The sequence below is a fragment of the Lathamus discolor genome, chromosome 4 (assembly GCF_037157495.1).
Source record: "Lathamus discolor isolate bLatDis1 chromosome 4, bLatDis1.hap1, whole genome shotgun sequence".
In the NCBI taxonomy this organism is placed as follows: Eukaryota; Metazoa; Chordata; class Aves; order Psittaciformes; family Psittacidae; genus Lathamus; species Lathamus discolor.
In genome coordinates, this window is record NC_088887.1 from 56,045,702 (window position 1) to 56,071,638 (window position 25,937).

The 25,937-nt window shown below is 40.6% G+C and overlaps 1 protein-coding gene across 1 annotated transcript; it reads left to right on the forward strand.

Annotated features, from left to right (window-relative positions):
• Window positions 1-254: 254 nt before the first annotated feature.
• MXRA5 (matrix remodeling associated 5) lies at window positions 255-20,208 on the forward strand. Its single transcript, XM_065677510.1, has 7 exons — window positions 255-633; window positions 3,173-3,391; window positions 5,908-6,037; window positions 6,373-6,763; window positions 9,073-14,082; window positions 14,714-15,614; window positions 16,862-20,208. Exons 1-7 carry the CDS (start codon window positions 467-469, stop codon window positions 18,771-18,773), a joined length of 8,730 nt encoding a protein of 2,909 aa, XP_065533582.1. The 5' UTR covers window positions 255-466; the 3' UTR covers window positions 18,774-20,208.
• Window positions 20,209-25,937: the final 5,729 nt, after the last annotated feature.

The window sequence follows — 25,937 nt, forward strand, 5'->3', positions numbered from 1 at the left end:
GGAGGGGCCGCCCACCCGGCAAGAGTAGCCGCTCCGCCGCGCCCTCCGCCTGCACAGAGCCCGGCTGCGGGTGGAGCTGCGGAGCGCGGTGCCCCGGTGGTCTGCACCCCTCGTCTCCAGACCCCATGCCGCGGGGGGCGGCGGGACGCTGCAGACGCCGCCGGAGCTGCACCCCCGGGCAGCCCGTCAAGCGGCACGGAGCCGCAGGCATCGCCCGCCCGCCCGCTCGCCCTCGGAGATCCCGCAGCTCCCGGAGCGAAGCTCTCGGCTGCCGGCGGGGCTGACGGATTGCGGCGTCCCGACTAACCGCGGCGACGCGGGGCACCGGGAGAGGGGAGTACCCGGGGAGAACAACAGTGATTAAAACACCGCCTCCCCCGACGGTATCCTGCCCAGCTGCCGCGCACCGCTTATGCTCATTCGGGGAGACCCAGGCAGGGAGGCGGATCCCGCAGGATGACAGGCGATGAGAAATCCTAACACAGCGTCGAGGCGAGCCTCCGCGGGCTGCGATGGGCCTCGGCCGGCCGGTGCCGGAGGGGAGGCCAGGAGCCAGGTAGCCCCCGCCCACAGCCCTCCGGGGGCATGGGAGCGGCGGGCAGTGACTGCTGAGACTGCCGCGCCTGGCTGCAGGTAAGGGGTTAGCTCTTGGCCAGTCGTGGCTGCCGGTGCCCGGTTGGAGGGGAGTGGCTGGGAAGGGGGGGTCTCCCCGGCTGGACTGCGCAGAGGAGGAGGAGAAGAGGGCGCACCGTACGGACAGTGCCGCCGAGTGTCGTCGCCCGGCCTCAGCCCATCCGCTCCCGTTGCTTAGCCCGGCGGGGATATTTTTCTCTAATGGGAAGCATCTGCCCTCCGGTACGGTAAAGAGAAACAGGGGTCGGGGGGAACCGCGCCTCGCCGCCAGCCCCCTCCAGCATTGCTGCGGCTGGCGCACGGCCCGGCCCCGACGGAGGGGCAAAGCCGCGCACCACCCGCCGACACCCACCGCCCCCAAAACCGCACCGCGGGGCGGGCGCGGTCCCCGTTGGGGCCGAGCGGGCAGCGCCGCGCACCGAGCCCCCAAGGCCCGCCCCCCGTCCCTCCCCTCCTACGCCGCCCCTACGCCGCCGCGCACGAACGGCTGAGGCGGAGCAGCAGCCCATTAGCTGCTGGGCCGCCAATGGCCCGCGGGGTGCTCTTGGGCGCCCCCTGGCTGCGGGGTACAAGAGCGGCTGTGGGTTGGTGCTGAAGGTCCCCGTTGCTTCCCACCCGGGCGAAGTAATGGGAAGCGCGTTTCTCCCTCTGTTCTTCAACTCCCTCTCTGCAATCCGTCCTGACCTCAGCGACTGCCTCCCATTCGGAAGTGCGGTGCCCCCTCCCGAAAGGAGGTGAGACGGGCAGGATGGTTTTTAAAGAGAGTTTTCATTAAGGAGAACATTAGGGAAATCAGCACCTCAATATTCTCACCCAAATTAAAAGCTATTTGTCTTGTGAGGAATTCTAAACGTCTCATTAACTTGACCACAGATATGTGAGCACCCTCTTCATCCCCATGAGCCTGTCTTTTGAACTGTAATGGTTTGCACATGATGGTCTTAGGAAAAAAAAAAAAAAGTCTGTCTTGCTGCCATCAGATCTGAGAAAATCTGACTTTTGTATTAAAAGCAATAACTAATGGAAATAATAGTAGAGCTAGTAGAGCTGAATGCCTTTCCATCATTGTTACATTGTACAAGAGCAGGAATATAAAATTTCTGTTACTAATTGTAGCCTTCACTCTTGTGTGGCTTTCAAATTCTTTTGGTGGTAGGGATGAAAATAGGGATGCTTCAAACTTGTTTCTTCAAAGTTAGGCTGCTTATTCTGTAATTAGACATCTGTGTAGATTATTGTATTTTTGGAAATTGTTTGTGTATAAGGTCAGTAACAGATGTGTTTTCTTGTCACAAAACAGACACACATACAGACACACACTTGTCTAGCAGAGTGTGTCTCTGTAAATGACTCTCCATGGGTCCAGCTATCCAGATTTAGGGACACAGCTCTGACAATCTGAATTTGAGTGTTGATAGACAAGATTATAAATATAAACTTCCCTGCTTAGGTTTCCTTTGAGGTCTGTGCTTAGGCTTCTAAATAATTTCTCATATTTAATCAACTGATCATTCCTAGCTCCTTTTTGTTTCAGACTGTAGTGTAAGAGAACATCTAACATCACACAGTAATGCAGGGGAAAGGATGTCAGAGTCTAGATCTATGGCCAGCCAATCCTTTCTTTCATTATCTCTCTCAGTCATACTGTTTCCCATAGGCATTATGCATGGGATTCATTCAGCTACATTTTACCCTCCTTCAGTAACTGCAACAGGCTGTCTAAAAATTATGCAGTTAGGCTATGTGACTTAGCTAATTAGAGGCCTAATTGTACTATTGTACTACACAGAATTGTATAGAATCACAGAATGGTTTGGGTTGGGAGGGACTTAAAGATCACCCAATTCCAACCCCCCTGCCACAGGCAGGGACACTTTCCACTAGACTGGGTTGCTCAAAGCCTAATCCAGCCTGGCCTCAAACGCTTCCAGGGGTGAGGCAGCCACAACTTCTCTGGGCAACATGTGTCACTGCCTCACTGCTTTCACAGTAAAGAGCTTCTTCCTAATATCTAGCCTAAATCTATCCTCTTTCAGTTTAAAGCCATTTTCCCTTGTCAGATCACTTGTACTAGAACTGAATTTTGCTATTTCTAGGTATCCAATCAGGTAAATACCTGATGATAATCCATCTTCAAGAGAATATAGGTAGCCATTTTTGTTGGCTGTAGAGGGAGCCGTGGTGATTTTCTTGATGCTTACCTTGAAGTTTTCTAATTTTTAGATGAGATGAGTACTACCCTTGGCATATAAAGCAAGCCGACAGAATTTGTTACCATAGGTAGACAGCATAACTTTAGTGGAATGGGTATTTAGTAGAACAGTAGGTGTGAAGGAGAGGGGAAACGTTAACTTTGATGTAGCAAATGATGTGGATGACAGAAAAACTTTTTCCAGATGAACTTTGCCTTGCCTACAGACCTTCTGGGACACAGCTTATCACTGCTAGGTATTATAAAGCTTTTTTAAAGTATTGAAAACCTCATTGTTTTTTCTCTCTGTTGCTGTTTTTTCCCTCCCATTACCCGCGGACGACCCAGGAAGCGCCCGGTGAGGGGAGGCGACATGACGGCGGAGCGGGCCGCAGCGGCGAGGGCGCTGTCCCTGGTGCTGATGCTGGGGTTGGGGCTGCCGCCGGGCGCCCACGCCTGCCCCCAGCCCTGCGCCTGCTACGTTCCCACTGAGGTCCATTGCACCTTCCGCTCCTTGGCTGCCGTGCCGACGAGGATCTCCAGACACGTGGAAAGAATCAATTTTGGGTTTGTATGGCAGTTCGTAGCAAACAGTTTCAACATTCCTGCTGCAGAATCCTGGAATGCTTCACATACATACAGTGGATTGGGATCTCTGTGTGTACTTTCTAAGTAGAACTGCAGAGATGGGAGGTTATTTGCAGGCACTGTATTTCAAACACTACGATTACTGGGGTGGAGAAAGTTTTAGTGTAGCCCTTATCTTTCCAAGAAATGTTAGTATTATTTTTAAATAAGTGTTTATTTCATGGTGTCAGTCCTTCTTGGCAAATAGGACATGTCGTCTTTTATAGTGTATAAAAAAAATGTAGTGAATTAAACCTACTATGGGATTTCTACTAAATGCTGAATTTTATACCTGATGTAAAAAAAAAAAAAAAAAAAAAAAAAAGTATTAGGAGTAAAATTCCGTAAGGTAGCAAGGTATCATTTTGGAGTACAATGAGATATAGCGTATCTTAAAAAAACAATACAGCAGAAACAAAATTACTCTGTTGCCTTTGGAGTTGTGTGTTTTGGGGTCTGCTTGGTTGGTTTGTTTGGTTTTGCAGTTGATTTTGTTTGTTTAGGTTTTTTGTTGTTTGTTTGGGATGGTTTTGGTTTGGTTTTGTTGGGTTCTTTTCCCCCCCCTCAAGGAACTTGAGCACAGTGTAAGAAGACATCAATGTTTTGGAAAGAGATTGCTCAGGCTCCAACTCATTTTCCTCTGCCACGGTATTGCCAACTCATATCTATCTGTTAGATTGTGAGACAAGAAGGCAGGGACAGCTGGTAGGCTGCCCATAACAAAAGTGCTGTGTAGGGTCAGTATGTGACATGACATGATGCAAGAATCACAACCCTATTATGCTTGATATCAGAGCTGTCTCACTACCTGGTATGAACTCACCCTGACCACTTCAAGGCTTGTAAGCTGCAACTGATCAGGCAATGACTGACAGTAGGGACTTTGATTTTTTTATTTGCTTCTCTGTAGTTATAATCTCCACCAGCACTTTATCCACCTAAAGCCTAATTTTAATCTCAAAATGCCCTTCTACTCCATAACTGTATATTACAACAGTCTGTACTTTCATGCCAATTGTGAGTGAGAAATGTCACCTTCTTCATTGACATTCAAAACTACACGTATTCACAGCCTATTCCACCCTGTACATAAAAATTCTATGGCAAATTCTATCCCTAAATTGCTTTTAAAAATGGGATGTAGGCTTCCAAATTATTTAGGTGTTTTTGCTGTTTTTTCGTAGAAGTGCAGTATTTGATACTGCTAGCCTAAAAGCCTTTTCCTACCTTTGCATTTCATCACTACAAATGGCATTTTCTGAGCTGTGTCCTTTCCGAGGAATGGAAACAGTCTTAACTGTCTGTTGTTGCATTTCTTTCATTTTGGAAGAGAGCTTTCACCATAACTCTGTTTTAAGCTGCTATATATTTTGGAGGTAAAGATTATTTTCCTTACTATAAATAATTTAGGATTTTTTTTTTCTTTAGAGAGTTCATATTTTTTAGAAGTTGATGTTGAAATAAGGAATTTTAGTAGGATGACTGCTCTAGGCTTAATAGATCTGTAGGAGGTATCGGTCAGCAGGTGGTGAACTAAAAATATCAAAACAAATCCAGAATCTTCATATCGATAACAAAGTGAGGATCTAAAAGTATTTCCTTCATATTCAAACTGTTTTATTTTCTTGCTCTCTTTTCCCTTCCTTTTTAGAAAGTGTTAAAAGTAGGAAAAGTACTTAAAATTCTATGCTTCGTTTAGAGATTTTGTGCCAAGATTAGCTCATACTTTTAATTTTATGTGTACATACAGAAAACCCAAATGCAGAGCTACGCCATCAAACTTCAGGCTTCCATATTGGCCAATAAAACCTGATTTATTTGTCCAAAGTGAAATTGAATTATTTTCAAAAAGTAGATTTTCTGTATTCCTTCTCCAAAAGGAGTTTCTAGGCTCACATTGTATAATTGGAAGGTCAGTTGTTAGATCTTATGTAATTAGTTGATGTAGCCAGTTACATGTTGTAACAGTAAGTGAAGCAGGATGTGACTTCCTGCTTCTTGTGCTGTTTGGAAGATATCCATTTTTAATGTCCTTTCTCCACATTTTTCTTCATTTATTGTTAGATGCTATTTTGGCAACACTGCAGCCTGTCAAGTTTGCCAGGTTCCATAGCATCATTGGTTGGCTACATGCCATTGATTTATTACCATTCCATAAACTGAGTTGCATGGAAAAACATACTGACAACTATTAGAACTTAAATGCCTATTTATTACTCTTACTCATAAATTACAGCTAAAGTGCCACAAATTTAGTTAAAAGGAATCTTAATGTAAACATGAACTAAGTATACTTGGCCTTGCAAAAATGTTTCAGTAATTTCTGGCCCTTTGACAATGCATTGAGATCCCTCCAATTTTTCATGAAAGTTAGGTTATACTAATTTTACATTTGCAGTCTGTGGCAGCCAGTACACAAAATGTAACCGCACATGTGATTTTTTTTTTTTTTCCAGGTTTAACAGTATACAGTCTATATATGAAAACTCCTTTACAGGACTTGCAAAACTGGAATTGCTCATGATACATGGAAATGACATTCAGAATATACCTAATGGTGCTTTGAAAGATCTTGTATCTCTACAGGTAATGCTAAGATCTTCCTGAATTTCATTAATTCTAACTTACACGAATAATAGAAGACAAAAATAAGCTTTTTTTTTTTGTAATGCATTTCTTAGGATTAAGATGCCATTTCCCCCTCAAATACATTTGAGATCTCTTAACTATGCCTGCGTCATACTTGCTAATGCCAACTAATATTGTTGTATTCTGCCTTGACCAGCATGTCATTTTTCAGTGGTGCAAAGTATATTTGAATGTAGGAGGAAAGCTTTTTCTTGCTTACTATTTTGTTTGAATTTAGATCAAAATCAAAAATTAATATCTTTTTTTCTTTTTTTATTATAATTAATTTTTAGGTTTTCAAAATTAGTTACAATAAATTGCAAGTCATAACTGACCAAACTCTCCAAGGACTTTCAAGCTTAATGAGACTGCACATGGACCACAACAGAATTGAGTTTATTCATCCAAACGCTTTTAATGGATTAACTTCTCTGAGACTGGTCCACTTAGAAGGAAATTTGCTTCAGCAGCTTCATCCCGACACCTTTTCAACATTTATGGTCCTTGATTATTTCAAACTGTCAACAGTAAGACATCTCTACCTATCTGAAAATGCTCTTAGGACCTTGCCTGCAGGGATGTTTCAAGGCATGACACTTCTGGAAAATCTTTACCTTCATGGGAATCCATGGGCCTGTGACTGCAGTTTAAAGTGGCTTCTTGAATGGAATGAAGTTTCTGGAGGTAAGAACTCTTCTTCAGCTCATAATACTAGATATTTTTCTCCTGTTCTGCATTTGGATAGTGTTGTTATTTCCTGAGTTTTGTTACTTAAGTGATGCCTATGTGCACTATCATGTTCTGTTACCATTCAATAAATGAATGTATTTAAAAACAGTACAAAGAAGAAACAGTCTTATGTATCACTAGCTAAAAGTCTGTATTCAACAGCAATTAGGTATTACATTCAAATGGAAGAAGTGATAGTGAAGTTTACAATTGAAAGGAGATAGGTTATAACCTGTTATTGTGTTCTTTTGCACAGCAGTACACCTTTGACTAAAGGCTGGCAATTGTCCTCAATGGACAAAGCTAGTAACTATGTGCTCTCATGGGAAGTGGGAACATTGAATTTGAACTCGGTTGGCTAAAGAAGAAATAAAAGTCAGGTTTCCAAATTCATGGATAAGTCCTTTAACTTTTGGTGTTATTAAGGCTGTTATGTAATATGCATCCTTTGTGACCACAACTTCCTTTTATGATGGAACAAATCTATTTTAAGTATTCTCAGAGAACACCTATAATCCTGCATTATTTTCCTAGAATAACTGGTCTATCCTTTTTCAGGCTTAAATGTGAGATAAGTATCACACTGCTTAGGCTGGAATACTTCTGGTCATGGGCAGAAGAAAAACACAAAACCAAAAACAAAACCACAAAAACAGAGCACTTTCATAATGCCTTTATGTCAGGAATACACTAAATGAGTAGTTTTTTGAATGTCAGTTTTTGTTTTGGGCATCTCAGTTCACCAGTGTCAACCTCAGTTGGCTAAGTGCTTACCATAGTAGGCCAGAGAGACTGGTGTTACATCAGGGCTGCCGCTAAAATATTTAGAAGGGACTGTCATTTAATTGCAATTGAAGATGTCTCAAATGAGTACTGGAATCACAAAGCTTATATAATGATTTGGAGCATGAATGGTGGATGATGATGGGTCTTGTCATTTTATAATGTGTAATTCACCACATTTTTGCGCTTAGCCATCGAACAGTTGTGTGGTACTTGAATGTGTAATGTAAGTGTTCCTTCCTGAACTGATACTTGAGGCATCTAACTTTGATATACACTTATATTTTAATGTTCTTATATACTCTCCTTGATTCAGGTGAATATTTGTATTAAGTGTACTTAAGTTGCACTGTAAGTTATAACAATGGAATATTAGATTAACTTTCTTTCCTTGTGCAGTGTTGGCTTGTTAGCATTTTTATTCAATTAGATTCTCTTCTTACACTACAACAGCAGAGATAATTGGAAAGAAAAATAATTTATCCATGCCATATTCATGCATGACAAGTTTTATATCTGTATAACATTAACTTCTGTGCTAATTCTTTCCAGATAGGTTTATTAAAGTTCTTTAGACCAGTGTGGCCACTGACTGTCAAGTTGACTGTGGGCCACTTCTGTCATGTTTCCTTATCTCTGAAACATCATATTTGGATCTGCAAGTGATAGACTGGTTCAGTTAAATATTCTATTTGTAAGATCTTCTCAAGAAAATCTATTTGTCGGACTGGCAAGGCATAGACAAGAGTCTTTCTGGCACTGGTAGAAGAGAGGAGTCGAGGCTATAATTTCTAGGTTTAGCACTCCTCTGGTTTATTTTTTATTTTGTCATTACAGAGTTTACAGTTATCTCAGAGGTCAGCGAAGAAGTGGTACTTTCATGGGGTTTTTTGCTTCTGATGTATAGCTTGTAAGTGCAGGAACTAGTCAGGAGATTCTGGTAGCTACAGTAGAATGTTTTGTGTGTTGACAGTACTGTTGTTAATGAATAGAGAAAAACAAAAAGCTTCCTGTATTATTTAATGGGGAAGTCCAGCATTTCTCAGGTAAATGCTGCATTTTTAAAAGCTCTCCTCTTCACCTTACATCCAGAAGGTAGGTGGATAGGCTGTTGCTGTACAAATGCAGACCTTTTGACATAGTGTAGATTTTTACTGAATTCTAAAATGTTGCTCTGAATACTTTAATTTTTAGGCATTTATTCAGAGGCAATGAATCTAGCTTTCAGAAGGACTGAGTAGTCAGTCCTCTTATTAAAGTCAGAAGACATTGTGGTTAGTTTGAGAATCAGGCACCCATTCAACTGTAAACCAAAGAGATACTATTTTAAAAGCCTTACTTTATGTTTCATGTGCCATAATGTGTTCCTCATGCATTCCATTTCTTAGTTTTGGGAACTCTCTAACTCTACGACAGAGTCCTTCAGCTTGCCTATCTTTTGTACCCCACCTTTGTTTTTTCTTTCTTTTTTTTTCTTGCAGGTGTTTTAAAATGCAAAAAGGACAAAGCCTATGAAGGCGGACAGCTCTGTCCTAAGTGCAACAGCCCAAAGCAGCTGCAGAAAGAAGATATTCAAAACTTGGATGATATTTCCTGTAAGAAACCTATCATTCAGTCCTCACTGAGGCAGAATAGCAGCAGTCAGGATGAGGAAGATGGTGACAATTATGAAATCCCTCTGGAAGAGCTGTGGTCCTCTCCATGGAACATTACTCTGAATATGACTGATGAGCATGGCAATGTAGTCCACCTGAACTGTGAAATCAAAAAACCAACAGGCTCTACCAAAATTCAGTGGAATCAAATCCAGGCTCAGGAGATTGATATAAATGCAACAATTTCACTGGATTTTGAATGTCCAATGAATCGAGAAAACTATGAAAAACTGTGGAAGCTTATAGCTTATTACAGTGAAGTACCTGTCAAATTAGAGAGGGAATTTATGCTCAGCAAAGAGCCTAAAATAATCTACCAGTACAGGCAAGGCTCAGATTATGATGCTCTTTACTACACAGGTGTAAAAGCTCAAATACTGTCTGAGCCTTCCTGGGTCATGCAACCCCTTATAAATATCCAGTTAAACAGGCGACAGAGTACAGGGAAGAAAGTGGTGCTATCTTTTTTTACTGTGTTTTCTCATACAGTTCATACCAAAGACACCAGGCAGCAAAGAAGATGGGTAATGATAGAGCAAAACCAGAGCACAAGGACAGCACAGAGTGTGATGGAAGGGTCAGAGTGTCAGCTGAGCTGCAGTGTGAAAGCCTCTGAGAGCCCCTCCATTCAATGGCTTTTTCCAGATGGGACTAAGCTGCAGGCACCATTTAATCAGAAAGACAGTAGGTTTTCCATTCTCAGTAGCGGCCAGCTAATAATCAAAGGAGTGAGTTACACTGATGGTGGTTTGTACCACTGCATTGCCCAAGTGACAGATGATATGGACATAATGACCTATAGACTTGTAGTGCAGCCTCCAGCTATTCAGGTAGCTGATTCAGATGTAGTGAGAGTTGAAAAAAATGTAGGAGATCCAATAGTTTTGCCATGCAATGCAGTTGCCATCCCAGAGCCACAGTTGAGCTGGATTCTTCCAAATGGCCAGGTATTTAATGTTTTAGCAAACTCTTCAAAAGGATATATGTTGGACAATGGTACTTTGCTTATTCCAAAAAGCCATGTCAGTGATAGTGGCCATTACAGATGTGTGGCTGTCAATCAGCAGGGGTCAGATCAGTTGGTTGTAAAGGTCACAGTAAATAAAATGGTGTCTGACAGGTCATTTAAAAGGATAAAACTAAAAAAGCGCCCAGGTTCAAAAAGTTTGTCAAAATCAAGAGGGCGAGTCATAGGTGATGGAGAGGGATCAGGGGCAGGAGGGGTGGAGGAGTTCCCACGAAAGAAGAACCACCTGAAAGACTGGGAAATACCATTCAAACAAAAAAGTGACCAAGTGTCAGAGACTCAAATTAAAAAGGGGAAGAAGGGAAGAAGGAAAATGAAAATCTGGAAAAGTCCTGATAGAACCCAAGACAGCAATGTTGCAGAAGGCCGGAGAGTATTTGAATCTCGAAGGAGAATTAATGTGGCAAGCAAGCAGATTAATCCGGAGCACTGGGCTGACATTTTGGCAAAGGTCCGTGGGAAGAATATTCCTAGAACAACAACAGCCATGACCTTTTCTTTAACAACTGCACTGCCATCAGTCATGCAGAAAACTACTCTAGTCCCTTATCCAGTAGCCAGTCCTCCATCTTCAGAGACAGCAACTGATGTGGTGGATTCCTCTGCTGATGCCTCACCTGTGGGTGAAGATGAGCCATCTTCAGTCACTATTTCCCACAACACTGAGGCATTTCCAGTCCAGTCCATATTAATGAGTTCAGAAACGGAACCCTTTTCTGACCACAGGGCTTTACAAGTGCCTACAAGTATATATTCTGTAGAAATCACTGAATCAGATCCATATTTGACTCCTGTCTCTGCAGCTGTGCAACCCCAAGGCCAGCAGCATCTTGACTTTAGGACTGATGATTCGGTGGTAGTCAAAGAAAATATCTATGCTCTCACTGAAGAATCTCTAACCAGACAAATTGAAGCAAACATTCCCAATATTCAAAGCAGTTCATTTACAGAGGAAAACGTAGACAGAACTATATCTTCTACATCAGAGGAAAATTCTGCTTTTGCTGAGCTACCGCTTGATGCTACTGTCCTAGCTGAATCTCAGACTGTGGATCTTCACAGTGTCTTGGACACAAGCATAAAGTTAAATGAAGCGGAGCCAATGCATGTTGACACCGTAATTTTAACACCTTCTCAGCTGGATGAGGTCATCCCAACAGATTCCATAGGCACTGCTACTACTATTTCTTCATCCGTTTTTCCATTTACAGCAAAGAGCAATGACTTGATACACCAGCACAAACAAGTATCCACAGGTCAGACAAAAATGGCAGACTTAAGTACAAGTTTTCCAGCTTTCACACCCATCAAGGTTCAGAGCAAAGAAGAACCCGAGACCCACAGGAATACAGTGACTCAAAAAAGCATGTCCAGCAGTTACACAGAGAATTTTCAGGGAGGTGAACACACAAACCTGGCTACTCCAAAACTAGATCCCACATTAATTTTGCATAGTACTGATGCTCCTCATAAAACAGCAGAGGAGATAAAAACTACTTCTTCTACCAGTGAATTGACCACTGTGGCCACAACAACAACTCCCTATAAAAAGACTATGCCTTCAGTTATTACTCAGCATGCTAGAAAAAGGACTTACGGGAGAAGGAGGCTGAGGCCGAACAGAATCCGGCAAAGACCAAAGCCTTTCCCCCGTGTTGTTTTAACCACTGAGGCAATGCCTGTTGTTCCAAGGACACCTGAAGTTGAAGCTGTGACCAGAACTTCTGCAAGTCTTGAAAATCGTGATCTTAAAAACAATATCAAACTACACACTGAGGAAAAGGAGCATAAGGAATTCCTTCCTTCATTATTTACTGATCCAGTTGTCTTAGAGAAAATCACCAAAACCAGAGAGGTGGTCACAACTTCCTTCTTCAGGCCTACCACTTCTCCATCTGAAGAAAAATGTGTGACACTCTCTTCTGTTCCTGAAACCTTGGCACTTCCAGTGACTGCACCTATCACAATTTTATCATCATATGTTGTACATGACACAGTTCCTACAAGAGAGTCAAGTGCACCTCTGAAACCAGAGCAAAGTGAAGTGCCAACATACCACTCATTAGACAATACATCAGAGGAGAAGGGAGTTAAAGCAGATTCTAAAGCTATGGATAGAAATGCAGAACAGCCAAGCACAACAGCTTTTCCTGAGTATATGAACAGCTTGATACTGTCTACAAAACAAGCATCTCAGGAAGAGCCTATCCTATTAGACTCAAAAGTTGCAGTTAATGAAACAACCTCAGGAACATTCCAGCTGATATACCCCACTATGACTGACTTAAGTGCTCCTTTTGGTACAGTGGAAGTTTTTCAGGACCTCTCAGTTTCAAAGGAGCCACGGAAGCCCACAGTATCTTTAGAAACACCAGCAATAACAGAGTCACCTCAGCAACAAGAGGTTATTACTTTGCCCTCCTCTTTCAGCATGACAGAAACTCAGACTTTTCCACTTAAAGAAACAAAGAAATCTGATGCTTCCCGGACTGGGACAAAGCCATTTTCTTTGGATAAAAAGGAAATTGTGTCACATGTATTTCATCATGATCCCACTTTGCAGACAACTGAAAAGCCTCAGACTATGTCCACTGCCTTTATTCCATTTATAAAACTTACCATTATTCCCTCTTATACCATTTCAAGCACTTCAAGTCCTTCTCTTCATTCCACAACCGAGGAGAGTAATGTCTTCAATCAAGAAGCAAAACAAGTTGAAGCAGATGGTGATAAAATGGTGGTGAGCTCAAGATGGAATGTACACCCTATTCCTTCCTCTAGCCAAAACAGGATTAGTGTACAGTTAAAAGAGGAGCAATTCAAAGAGTTGTATAGTAGCAAGTCAAACAACAGCTTACTGCTAAATCCATACCTTCCCCATCCACCCGCTGGAATGATACCAAACCTAAACCAAAGACTGCCTGTTGTGCCTCCAAAGCATGTTCCGGTAAGAGGTACAGTGAAGCCTCCATATATTGTAACACAAGGTTCATTTCGCTATTTTATAACACGTCAGCCTCTTCACTACACAAATAAACCAGAGATAACGGCATATGCAGCACATACCATCCAGGATAAAAAATCTTTGGCCTCTCAGAGAGAAACAACTACCCCAACACAAGCCTCTCCATTTCACAAAACAAATCCATTCACAGCAAGCAAGTTTGGTAGTCCAGGTCAGAACAGATACGTTATTAACTCAAAATTTGTTGGGAGTAACTATGTTCTGGATAACAGAGGCACAGCAGGGAAACTACCAAGTCAAGGGATCCCTTATTACCCCAGTTCCAGAATGCCATTCCTTTCCAACAGAACAGTCATATTCCCTCACTTAAGTATGCATCCTAAACCACTAGTCCCTAGTCAACTAGTTCCGAAAGACACAAATGATAAGGTTGCCCAGGTCTCGCCTACTAGGATTACAGTGCAGAAAGCTGCAGCTCTTCCACTGCCCCCAGTGCTGCATACCACAACCACCACATCACCACCACCAGTGATTTTGAAGATTACACCTCCAGGCTATCTTTCTCAGCGCACAAAGCCACAGACATCTACGACAGTTCATCCTTTTAAAAATGTCTATCATCGTCATCAAAAGGTTCAATCTGTGCCTTATGTGGGAGGCATAATGCCTCACAATTCATCTGGAATTCAGTCTTCCACTAACTTCAGGGTACATGGAGAAAGACCTAAGATTAGCACAAAAGGGTCTCAGAGCATATCCGTCCTTGCTGAAACAGATGTTTTTATCCCTTGTGATGCACTAGGGGAACCCAAGCCTTTTATTACTTGGACAAAAGTCTCTACAGGTAAGACAGAGAAAATTGTGTTCTTCCACGTGTTTTTTAAAGGGTACAAATACTTGGGTCATTACATAGACATGCAACATGACTACAGGAATAGTCCAAAGCACTGAAGAATAATTCTGTCTTTTAATTATTATAGATAAAATGCGAGTAGTTGCAACTAATTATTACAGCTGAAAATAGCCTTGCAGTATTTCTTGCAGTAAAAGAAAACCTCTAGCATTTTATAATTTTATGTTTTGAAGAGGGGATATCAGACAACTCTATTCACAACAGTTAGAATTTATGGCAACACTAGTGAGTGTGAGCTTGTTAACATTGCTGCCATAGATATTGATGTGTGTGTCATCTCTGTAAGCAAAAGGAAAAGAAAAATTATGTAAAAATTCAAGAGGAATCCTAAAGCATAAAGCCCTTAAAAAGTCCCACACTGTACATGCTTGTAAGCTAGTATGGTTCTGCAACGGAAACAATGACTAATTTGAGCTATGGAGCGTGACAGAAGATGTCATGTGATCCAGCTGGAGTTGTAATTGATGTTAAGCAAATCTAAAACATAAGACTTCTTCAATTTAACAATGTATGTCTTAAGCCCATTGACTTTCCATTTCTTTCTTTCCTCTCACCTTCCCAGGAGCTCTAATGACAGCCAACACCAGGTTACAAAGGTTTGAAGTCTGGAAAAATGGTACCCTTCTTATCCGAAATGTTCAACTTCAGGATCGTGGACAGTATTTGTGCACAGCTCAGAACCTGCATGGTATAGATAAAATGATCATTATGCTCACAGTTGTAGCTCACCAACCCAAAATTTTACTTTCCCGTTATCGAGATGTCACGGTCTATTTTGGAGAGACCATAGCAATGGAATGTCAGGCTAGTGGGACTCCAAGCCCACATATTTCGTGGATTTTCCCAGATAGGAAGATATTGCAGACAGTCACCACAACAGAAAGCAGGATAATGCTTCATGAAAATCGAACTTTGTCTATCAAGCAAGCAACTTTTTCAGACCGAGGAGTTTACAAATGCATAGCAAGCAATGCTGCAGGAGCTGACAGCATTGCAGTGAGGCTGCATATTGCAGCTTTACCCCCCATCATCCAACAGGATAAGCAAGAGAACATTTCCTTGCCTCTTGGTAGCAGTATTAACATCCACTGCACTGCCAAAGCAGCACCTTCTCCCAGCATTCGCTGGGTGGTCTTTGATGGCACACAGATCCGACCTTCTCAGTTTGTCAATGGAAATTTATTTGTGTTTCCCAATGGAACTCTTTATATTCGCAATGTCTCCCCCAAGGACAGTGGGACCTATGAGTGCATTGCTGCTAACATGGTGGGAGCTGCCAGGAGAACAATACAACTCCATGTGAAGAAGCATGAATCTAATGCTAGGATCACTGGGAGCTCTCCTCAGAGAACAGATGTAACCTATGGCAGCATCCTGCGTTTGGACTGTAGTGCTTCTGGTGACCCCTGGCCTCGGATATTATGGAGGTTGCCTTCCAAAAGGATGATTGATTCCCTGCACAGGTAAATTACTATTTGAGGTGTTGCAGCTAAATTGCATTTTAGATTAACTTAGAGAAAAGACCATTCATATCTGTAAAAGTTTCGTTTGTGACTTTTGAATGAGGCCTCCAATCCTTAAGGAAGAATTTGAAATTACATGAAAAGATAGCTAAGTCATAACATAATTTTGTTGAAAATAATAGTAGTCTTGAAAAGTCAGCTTCAGGTGTTAAATATAAGCTTCCACTATTTGTCTTTTACAGCCACTTGTAAATATAGTAAAAAGTCCAATGGCAAAAGTTAAGATGCATAGCTTGTGTACTGCTTGTTCCCATGTGCTTAGTCTTCATAGAGTTGCATAGGTGTCTGCTTTTCTCCAGGAGAAATGGGATCACTGATTTTTGTTTATCTATTGTACAAATCATTATACACAGTACACATAGAAGGAAATCATGCTGTAATTATTTAAGTAAGCATGATCATTTTAACATTGTTTTATAAACAAACATTACCTTGCAGTAAGGTCTGTGCAAACCCAGCTGCATATAAATGCCTAAAACAGTATCTCCTCCAATGTTTGTAATATCAACTAAAATATCACATCACCAAACCTACAGTAATTCTCCTAAGACTTTGCTGAAAACACAGTTTCTGCTCTACAAATTGATTGTTGCTCACTCTTTGAGCACTATATACAGATGAGAAATGTACTGAAATTAAAATGCATAATTGGCAACAACTTAGCTGAACATAGTCATAATTTCTTTCATATTGACAAAAAAATATTTAGGTAGCCTGTAGATAGCACCAAGTCCAGAATTTATTTTATGCCTCATAATGATAGCAGGAAAATACTGGGGGGGGGGGTTTGGGTTTGTTTTGAGATTTTTTCCCCCCCTCATGATCTTTATTTGGGCAGTTTTTCAAATTTGAATGTTACAGAACACTGTACATGCAGCCAGAAGAGTTAAAAATACCATCATTTGGTATATCATGGTTGTTTAATGATCAAAACCACTGTTAAGGCCATTGCATCGAACCAAATTGCTTGGTTACAAGTGAGTAGTATTATTTTTATTTTCCATTTGCTTTTTGGTGGTGGAATATCTTGGATATTTCAGACCCTCTAGTTAGCTAATAATAGCAGTGCCCTTCTCCTTTTTTCAGTATTGTTGAATTGTTGCATTTTTTTCCCCAGATTTTGTTCAATAATTAATGCCTAAAATGTGATTTTGCAGCTCATGTTCTCCTTTTTTGTTTTCTAACAGTACCTTGGAGACTAGAATCAAAGTATTCAGCAATGGGACTTTGGTTGTCCATTCAGTTACAGATAAAGATGCGGGAGACTATTTGTGTGTGGCCCGCAATAAGATAGGAGATGACTATGTGGTCCTCAAAGTGAATGTGATGATGAAACCAGCAAAAATAGAACACAAGAACGAGAGTAACCACAAGGTCAAGTATGGAGGTGACCTGAAAGTTGACTGTGTAGCCACAGGTCTGCCAAATCCAGAGATCTCCTGGAGTCTTCCAGATGGCAGCATGATCAATACCTTCATGCAGTCAGATGACAGCGGCAGCCGGACAAAGCGATATGTGGTGTTCAATAATGGAACCCTGTATTTCAATGACGTTGGATTGAGAGAGGAAGGGGACTACACCTGCTATGCTGAGAACCAGATTGGGAAGGATGAGATGAAAGTGCGAGTCAAAGTAGTGGCCGAGCCTGCAACCATCAGGAACAAAACATACGTTGTTATTAATGTACCCTATGGTGATGTTGTCACAGTAGCATGTGAAGCCAAAGGAGAGCCCACTCCCAAAGTGACCTGGCTCTCCCCAACCAACCGGCCCATTCCTGTCTTATCTGAAAAATACCAGATATATAGGGATGGCACTCTCCTCATTCAAAAAGCTCAAAGATCTGACAGTGGTAACTATACTTGTGTGGTGCGGAACAGCGCTGGAGAAGATCGGAAAATCGTCTGGATCCAGGTTAATGTTCAGCCTCCCAGAATCAATGGTCATGTCAGTGCAATAACATCTGTGAGGGAGACAGCCATCAGGGACAGCCGGAAACTTATTGACTGCAAAGCTGAAGGTATACCCGCTCCACGGGTCTTATGGGCTTTTCCAGAAGGAGTAATCCTTCCAGCTCCCTACTATGGAAACAGGATCACTGTGCATCGCAATGGTACACTGGACATCAGAGGGGTGAGGCAGACAGATGCGGTGCAGCTCATATGCATTGGACGGAATGAAGGAGGGGAAGCAAGACTGATTGTGCAGCTCCTCATCACCGACCATTTGGAGAAGCCCTCCTTCAGAGACCCTGTGAATGAAAGGATCACTGCAATTGCTGGACACAGCATCAATCTGAACTGTTCAGTTCAGGGGAACCCCAAGCCCAGCACAAGCTGGATCCTTCCCAATGGCACAGAAGTGCTGAGTGGCAGCCGTCTGCACAGATTTTACCATAAGAGGGATGGGATCTTACACATCAGCAGCCTCTCCTCTGGGGATGCTGGGACTTACCGCTGTACAGCCAGAAACCCAGGAGGTTATGTGGAACGAGTAGTCTTCCTGAAGGTGGGACTCAGGCCAGAAATCAGCAATCAGTACAACAACCTTGTGAGCATCATCAATGGAGAAACACTGCAGCTCCATTGTGTCACCCAGCCAAATCAGCAGGCACAAATCTCCTGGACACTGCCCAGTGGGATGGTTCTGGATGCCCCCCAAGCTGTGGGTCGCTTTTCCCTGCTTGAGAATGGCTCACTGACAGTGCGCGAGGCTTCTGTATTTGACAGGGGCACTTATCTGTGCAAGGTATCCACAGAGTACGGCACTTCTGTTATGAATGTGCCTGTCATTGTGATAGCCTATCCTCCTCGGATCACCAGTGAGCCAGCACCTGTCATTTATGCCAGGCCTGGAAATTCAGTAAAACTGAACTGTATGGCCATTGGGATTCCTAAAGCAGAAATAACATGGGAGCTTCCAGACAAATCACATCTGATGACAGGAGCTCAATCCCGTCTGTATGGAAACAAATTCCTCCACCCTCAGGGGTCATTAGTCATCCAGCAGTCTACTCAAAGGGATGCAGGCTTCTATAAATGTACTGCTAAAAATATATTAGGCAGTGATTCGAAAACAACCTACATACACATATTCTAACACTAAAACAAGTTCCTCTGGCTGGATACTAGTGTTCAAGTCACTGCCAAGCAAGTGCAACAAGGAAAGTACTGCTTGCAACAAAGCCAGGAAGGCTGAGGACAGAAAAAACAGAAATTTTCGTGGAAAGTGCATTGCTTTTGTACTCAATGTGGTAGTAAGTCCCTGCAATAAAAGGAGGCAGTAGACATACTGAAACTGAGACTAATACATCGGGAAAGGTTTTTAAATTGTTAAGACAGAGAAGTGTGGTTTTTCCATGTTATCCGATAGGATCTGAGACCTAAAGTACTCTATTCTTGTCAGTAGTCCAAAGCTATTTCTTTTTCTAACAAGCACCTTAAAAGTACCAAAGAAGTATTAACTGTTACTAAATGAGCTGCAGTGATAGAAGTGCTTTAGTAAAACATAATTTTCTTTATACTCTGCAGTGCTTTTACATAATCTAGCCTTATAGAATATGATTACTAACCTTTCTGTTCATTCTTCTGTCAGCTCTTCAAAATCAAAGACTAACTTAGCAAATAAGAGTGATCTATTTTAATAAAAATAAATGCAGACGTTTAGTTACATATGAACATATGAACAAACCTTGTCCAGCTACTAAGGATTTTACAATCAAATCATTCATTATATATTTTATATATATATTTTTAAATCAGACTATGAGACTAGAAAGAGTAACAATGAACTTACTTGGTCTCATTTTATAAATTATTGGTCTTTACAAGACTCTGATACATTACAGTGTTTTATAATATTAAGGTCAATATACTGTACATTTTATAATAAAAAATGTTTTCCAAAAAAGGTGTTCACTGTGGTTTTCACTTTGTTCTGAGAAAACAGGGAACTCTAAACAGTAAGAGTATGAAGTTCAGTCAAAGAGCAGAAGTCACGCAGTGTTATACGTACTCTTTATTTTTCTATATGTGACTTCCTGATAAAAAACTTAACACTCCTGTTGTGCATATTTCAGGATATATTTACAATTTCAATACTTTTTCTGCAATAAAGGATGGTTTATTGGATAATATACATAATTTTAAGAAGATTTATGAGTTATGCATAGAAATAATTGCTGCAAGATGCTGAATATGCTGTGTTTAACAACCTACTCCAATTGGAATTTTGCAAATGTTAACCTTAAAACATATGGGTGCAGAAGATTACCAATTCTTAAAGTTCTGATTGTTTGTAAAACTTATTCTCATGGTTTAGAATATAACTACAGTAAAAGCTTTATTTTCTCTATTGATCAAAACATGGCAGAAAGTAATGTAAAGTGTTCTTCTAATATATACATGTGTTAAAAACGGTTAACAAAGATTTTCTCAGCCCACAAATCTGCCCACTGTAGGAAAGTTGTAAGCTGTTGCAAAATTCATATTTATCATCATAATAAACAGAACTGAAATACTACAGGTAAAAAGTATTCGATTCGAACAAGAATGTTAAATGACAAGGACATTGCTGAAAGTACAAGGGGCAAAATTTATGTTATAGGGTATTTCATAAAACTTATTTTATGAAAAAGTAAAGGCTAAACTATTGTTTGTACACAAGCATTTATTAAAGTTACAGTTATGTTTCTGGCCTAATTAAATAACAGTTATGTCTCAGTTTCTCTTTCATGGTTTAAATCCTTGGGCCCTGAATCAAAAAATCAGTACTCAAGATGAAGCATGTGCCTAAATATCTGGCAGGGGTGTAGTTGGTTATGAGAGCAGTTAATGAAGAAGGAATAAGTAGTCAAGATTTTTTACTCGATTGCTCACGTGGTCTTTCCTAATCTGTCTTATTTTCCTTGAACATGTCATAATTAGATATGTCTTTAGTTCCTTTAATTAATTTTAACACTTTTTTATTTTATAGTGGTTCTTGGAAAATGGTAATAAAATTTTTAGTAATAATACATCTTTTAAAAGAGTCTGAAACCAGCATTTTTACATTGGAGTAGGAGTCAAGCACCTTTATAAATTTGTCCAGTTTTCATCTAACACTTACGTGAATTTAGATTTATTCTTGGATACTGAATTCTATATATTTCAATTAAGCAGAATTAATATGTTAAGGGAAGGAACTGTAATCCAAAAATGAGGCATTAGATCTGTTGGGATCAAACAAAGCATCTGATCATGGTTTATTCATCAGTCCAAAGTTTCCACTGCTGCCAGTGAAAACTTGCAAAATTTTCTCAAAGTTGGATTTACCTTTTTTTATGTGTTATCATTTCTGTGATGTTTGCTTTTACCCCTTTCATGAAAGCATACTCCCAATGAGAGGCCTATTAATTATAATTTTCTTCTAAAATAAATATAACTGCAGCTTAACAAATATTATATGGACACTTTTTACACTAAAGCAGTGTTTGGCCATATGTTCTGTCTGTCATATTCTTTGCTGAGATACCAGTTGTTCAGTATATTAATCTTGAGTTCCTTTTGTAGAAATAAAGATGTTCACAGGAGCCAAGTCTGTTCCAGGACTTCTATTCTTGGATCTAAATTCTGGATCTTCTATTCTGAATCTACATGTCACTCCATGTGGCGATGAAGTGATGATGAAGTGGCTCCATCCACTTCATCATCAGATGAAGGCAGTTGTAGGACATTGAATTTAATTCCGAACTTATTCCTTTATTTCCATGTAATTATCTGCAAGCTGCGTTGAATAAATCAATGACGGATTCACATTCCTTCAAGGACTTCATTAATTTTCATTTTTTTTTCAGAAGTCTCCATTTGTTTTTCAAGCCATGCATTCAAAGAGAATGGAGCTTGTTCCTATTCCGATTTTGAAAAGTGCTAAGAACTTAAGTGCTTGCTCTTGGTTTGAGAAGGTTTTGTAATTTTCATGTGATCAATCAAAGCAGGTTCTGGGTAGTTTCCATGGAAAGGAAAACTTGCCATTCCTTGCTTTTTGCTTTGAAAAGAGAGAAAAAAGATTTGTTTGACATTTTTCTTGGAGGAGAAATACAAGGTGTCATTACAACTGCACAGATTGCAAATGACTGGAGTTACATATACTTTTTTTCTTTGGTCTTCACGAAAAGAGGCTCACATATCCCTAATACAACTAAAAACTGATAATAAAAATGGAGGTAGGCCAGAACAGCAAAAAACATGGGAATTAAACAGACTATTCGTGACATCAAGATCTGATAAAATTTCTAAAATATTAGCCAGTTCACTTATGCATTTTAGTGATTATCCTCAAAAGCTCATGAAGGCAAATTGAGGTACAAGAAGACTGAAAAAAATGCTAAATCTGCAGTTGAGGAAACATAAAAGAGCCAAACCCTGGTATCAAGAGAGGTATTTTGTTTAATTCATTATTAAACTATCAATCTAAGAGCATCTGTAGAATAACACAGTGATAAGAAACAGCTGCTCTGGAAGTTTCCACCACAGCAACTCATACAGTAACAAACTAGTTACCTTCTCATGAAAGTAATTAATCCAGAGTATAGGAAGAGAGAATTGGTATGGCATATCTTTAACAGACTTTTTAATGTAGTCATATGGGATGTCTCATGTCCAAATTAAACACAATTTATCTGTTATAAAGTGCAAGAATAGATGTTTTCAAAACATTTAAAGAGAAGTCATGAGTAGCTGGTTGTCAGTTACGAGGACATGTCAACTGAATCCAGCTTAGGTCTGGTATTTTCACATTTTCAATAATGCTATCAGGTATAGAGAAAACACTGAAAATATGTGAATATTATGATACTGAAAGAGATTAAAGCACATAAGACTAAATTGCAATTCAGAGTGATCTTTCTATATTGGTGAAATGATAGAAAATAAAATAATCATAGTCAGTAAAAATATGCAAGAATTGTACTCAAAAGGAGGAAACTGAATGTGCATACAGCAATAAATTAGTGAAGAAGTAGGAGTTGTACAAGTAAACACGATTGCATTTCAAACCAAACATAGCCACTTTGAAATCTCTTCATGAGGGCTGTGTGAAACAACATAATAGAAATAGTGGAGATAATTACTGTCTTTTCAGCAAGGCCCAATTTCGAAGGAATTGGAAAGAATCCAAGAAAGTGTTTTAGGAAAGAAAACCTGTAAGTTGAAATTAGATTACTTTGTTCTGCCAAAGGAAAAAATGACCAAATACAACATACAAAATATAATCAAATGTGTAGAAAATCCATATAGAGACAGTGGTCAGTTGATTTTCAGGTTCACTGAGGTTAGTATGAGAAATAATAGTCTTAACTTACGGCAGGATGTAGGCCAGATCATAGAATCATAGAATTATAGTGTGGTTCAGGTTGGAAGTGACCTTAAGAGATCATCTAGTTCCAACCCCCCTAGCATGGGCAGGGACACCTTCCACTAGACCAGGTTGCTCAGAGCCCCATCCTGCCTGATCTTGAACACTTCCAGGGGTGGGGCATCTCCCTCTGGTACTAAGAAAACTTTTTAACTGTAAGAACAGTTGTAGTATTTTTCTTGAAAACATTTTGTAATTCTGACCTTTAAAGACAGTTAAAAACAGTTTAATCTGGTAACTGTCACAGGTAGTCAAGATCCTTGCCCAAGAGAATGAGAACTCTTGTGGGTTCCTTCAACATCTGCGTTCCTACCTTTCCTGGGTTTTCCTAAGGCTATGGTAAATACTAATTCTACACACCAGTAAAAGAAAGATTTGTTTGTTGACCTTAGTCTATGCTTGTGATTTTTATCTATGTAATCTTGATGATAATCTATGAGGAATTCTTAACTGTTTAGTACATGACAAATATGGGCAGATGACGAACATGTCTACTGTCACCACATCTTTATGGTAGAAATCTTGTTTAGGGATTTCTAGAAGCAGCTATGCCACATGTGACGTGGGTAAGTGGTGGACTTGGCAGTCCTGTGTTAATGATTGGACTTGATGATCTTAAAGCTCTTTTCAAACCTAGCTCATTCTCTGTCTTTATCATTCAGAGAGTTTAGTCTACAAAGACATCTGACACCATACCATTCAGAGTTGCATAGAGCAAAAATAAAGAACTGCAGGGACAATACCAGCTTGGGTATTATTTACCCATATGTTTTCAAATGAGCATTCACCATCTTTGAGTATAACCAGCTAACATGAAAATATCCTAAGAGCTGTACAAGTCTATGTATAGCTCGTACTTTTATTCCCTTTTCCTGCTGGTTCAGACCAGTAACATCAGCGGTGATGAGTTAATTAGAATAAACAGTAGCAACCTGGATAAATATCTGGGTTAGAAATTCATGTGCCTCGAATTGTCTGAGCCTGGCTGAAAAGCCACCCAAAATATTTACCCTCTCTGTGAGAATCCTGACCTCTTTCTTTGGAATTGAGTTTTGTGGGTGATGTAATAGTGGGGGAATGAGAGTGCAATCAATAGAGAGACAGTGACAGTAATGGAGCCCATTCTTATTTTTCAACAGAGTCTCTTGCCCATGTGAGTTACTGACCCTCTGCTTACTCTTTCTTTTGAGTAAGTAAACTTTGCATTGCCCGGGAGGTAAACCTTTCATATTTCTTTCCTTCCTATAGGCAAGACCTCTGATACTTTGCATATAGTGAGAATGATGCATCTGGGTAATGCAACAGCGAAGATGCTATGACATTGGACTGCAGCTGTGTACCACCTACTAAGCACTTTTTTGAATGTGGGGCCTCCATGAAGGGAAATGCATGTTGGCAGCAGTACTGCAGTATGGCTTCTTCCCTACTCCATGACCCCATTCATCAAGCACAGCTGGCCATAATATCAAAGAATTAACAGATTGGCCATGTCTGATGTGCCAGATCAGCGAGTCCAAAAGAGGCATAAATACATGATATCTTCCAGCTGCTGGGGACTAGAGATGGCAGTTGGCAGTGTGAGTCGTGACAGGTATGGGGGTGGAATGACATGAGATCGATAGTCAGATTATAAAATTAAAAGAATAAGTGGTTCTGTCACACCTAATTACCTCCTGTGGTGCTCTGTAGTACTCAAAGCACACCTGACATCATACACATGTTCCATAAGCCATGAATTAATAACACATGCATGGGCTTCACAGTTACCTTTACTCCCAGTGTTAGTTACAGAAAGACTAAGGCTCTGACTCAAAATTAGATTTTTTATCTTGTTTCTACCACAAATGGTCGATGGGCTAAGCTGCTATACTCACCTACTAAGAAAAGCTTTTATGAGCTTTATTCTCTGGAATGTTATAATAACATACCAAATGAACAACATTTTCATATTTACTAACCTGGGGAAAAAGGACTGGTAATCAAGGATGACAAAGGCATCAGCTCCTGTAGAGCTAGCAAGTAAAATATCCTGCTGAAATCAATAGAAAAGTACCTGGACTCCAAACTGATCCCTTACACCAGGTTTTTTGTTAATTTGGGCTTCCTCTCAGCCAGTTCAACCAATCCATTAATTTGCTAAAAAACTAGTTGGGATGGATGTGTGGTCTGTGAATTGTATAGTTTTCAGGCTGGTTAGTGTGCTGAACTGGCTTGTACAGGCAACTACTGAAAGGCCTGCAGGTGAGAAAACAAATATGCAGTGGTCTGGAATGAAATGAAGGCAAGTAAGAGTACCTCTTCCAACAGCAGTAAACTATTAAGCTTGCCCTGACATTTCATCTGACTTTACCCTGTGAGTAACTGGCATAATCTCTTAGATTATAATGACATTTTTGTATTACACCTAAACTGTTTGATATACATTCTTCTGTATGGTCTTGTGAATGCTTTCCTGAAGCATATGAAGTGTACATTTATAACCCTATGTAGTGGTGCTGACCTGAAGACCACTGTAGATGGAGGAACCAGTGTCCCACATTACAGCTAACCTGAGCAGATAGAGGCCTGTGCAGTGCCACGCTGCATGTATAGCATGGCCTTCAGATCCACCTTGTGCTGCTCACATCCCCCAGCTGTAGGATAAACTTGGACAGCAATTGTAACAGAGGAGCTTGCAGGCAGCTCCCACTCTGTACTGGTGATTACACCACCCACCTGGCCTTGCCTTTATCCAACAGTGCCGCAACTAGTTCACATGTGCATATCTTCTTTGTTTGACAGTAGAAATGATGAATAGAGTTGTCTTATTTTAAAATATAGCTCAAATGAAGAAGCTGGGGTAATCCTACTATGGATGGGCTCTGCACAGTG

What these genes read in the sequence shown, in the direction of transcription:
- MXRA5 (XM_065677510.1), top strand. Translation starts at nt 467, where the DNA reads ATGAGAAATCCTAACACAGCGTCGAGGCGAGCCTCCGCGGGCTGCGAT. An exon ending in GTGGAAAGAATCAATTTTGG is followed by an intron (nt 3,392 to 5,907) that starts GTTTGTATGGCA and finishes TTTTTTTTCCAG; the next exon opens with GTTTAACAGTATACAGTCTA. An exon ending in TTGGACAAAAGTCTCTACAG is followed by an intron (nt 14,083 to 14,713) that starts GTAAGACAGAGA and finishes TCACCTTCCCAG; the next exon opens with GAGCTCTAATGACAGCCAAC.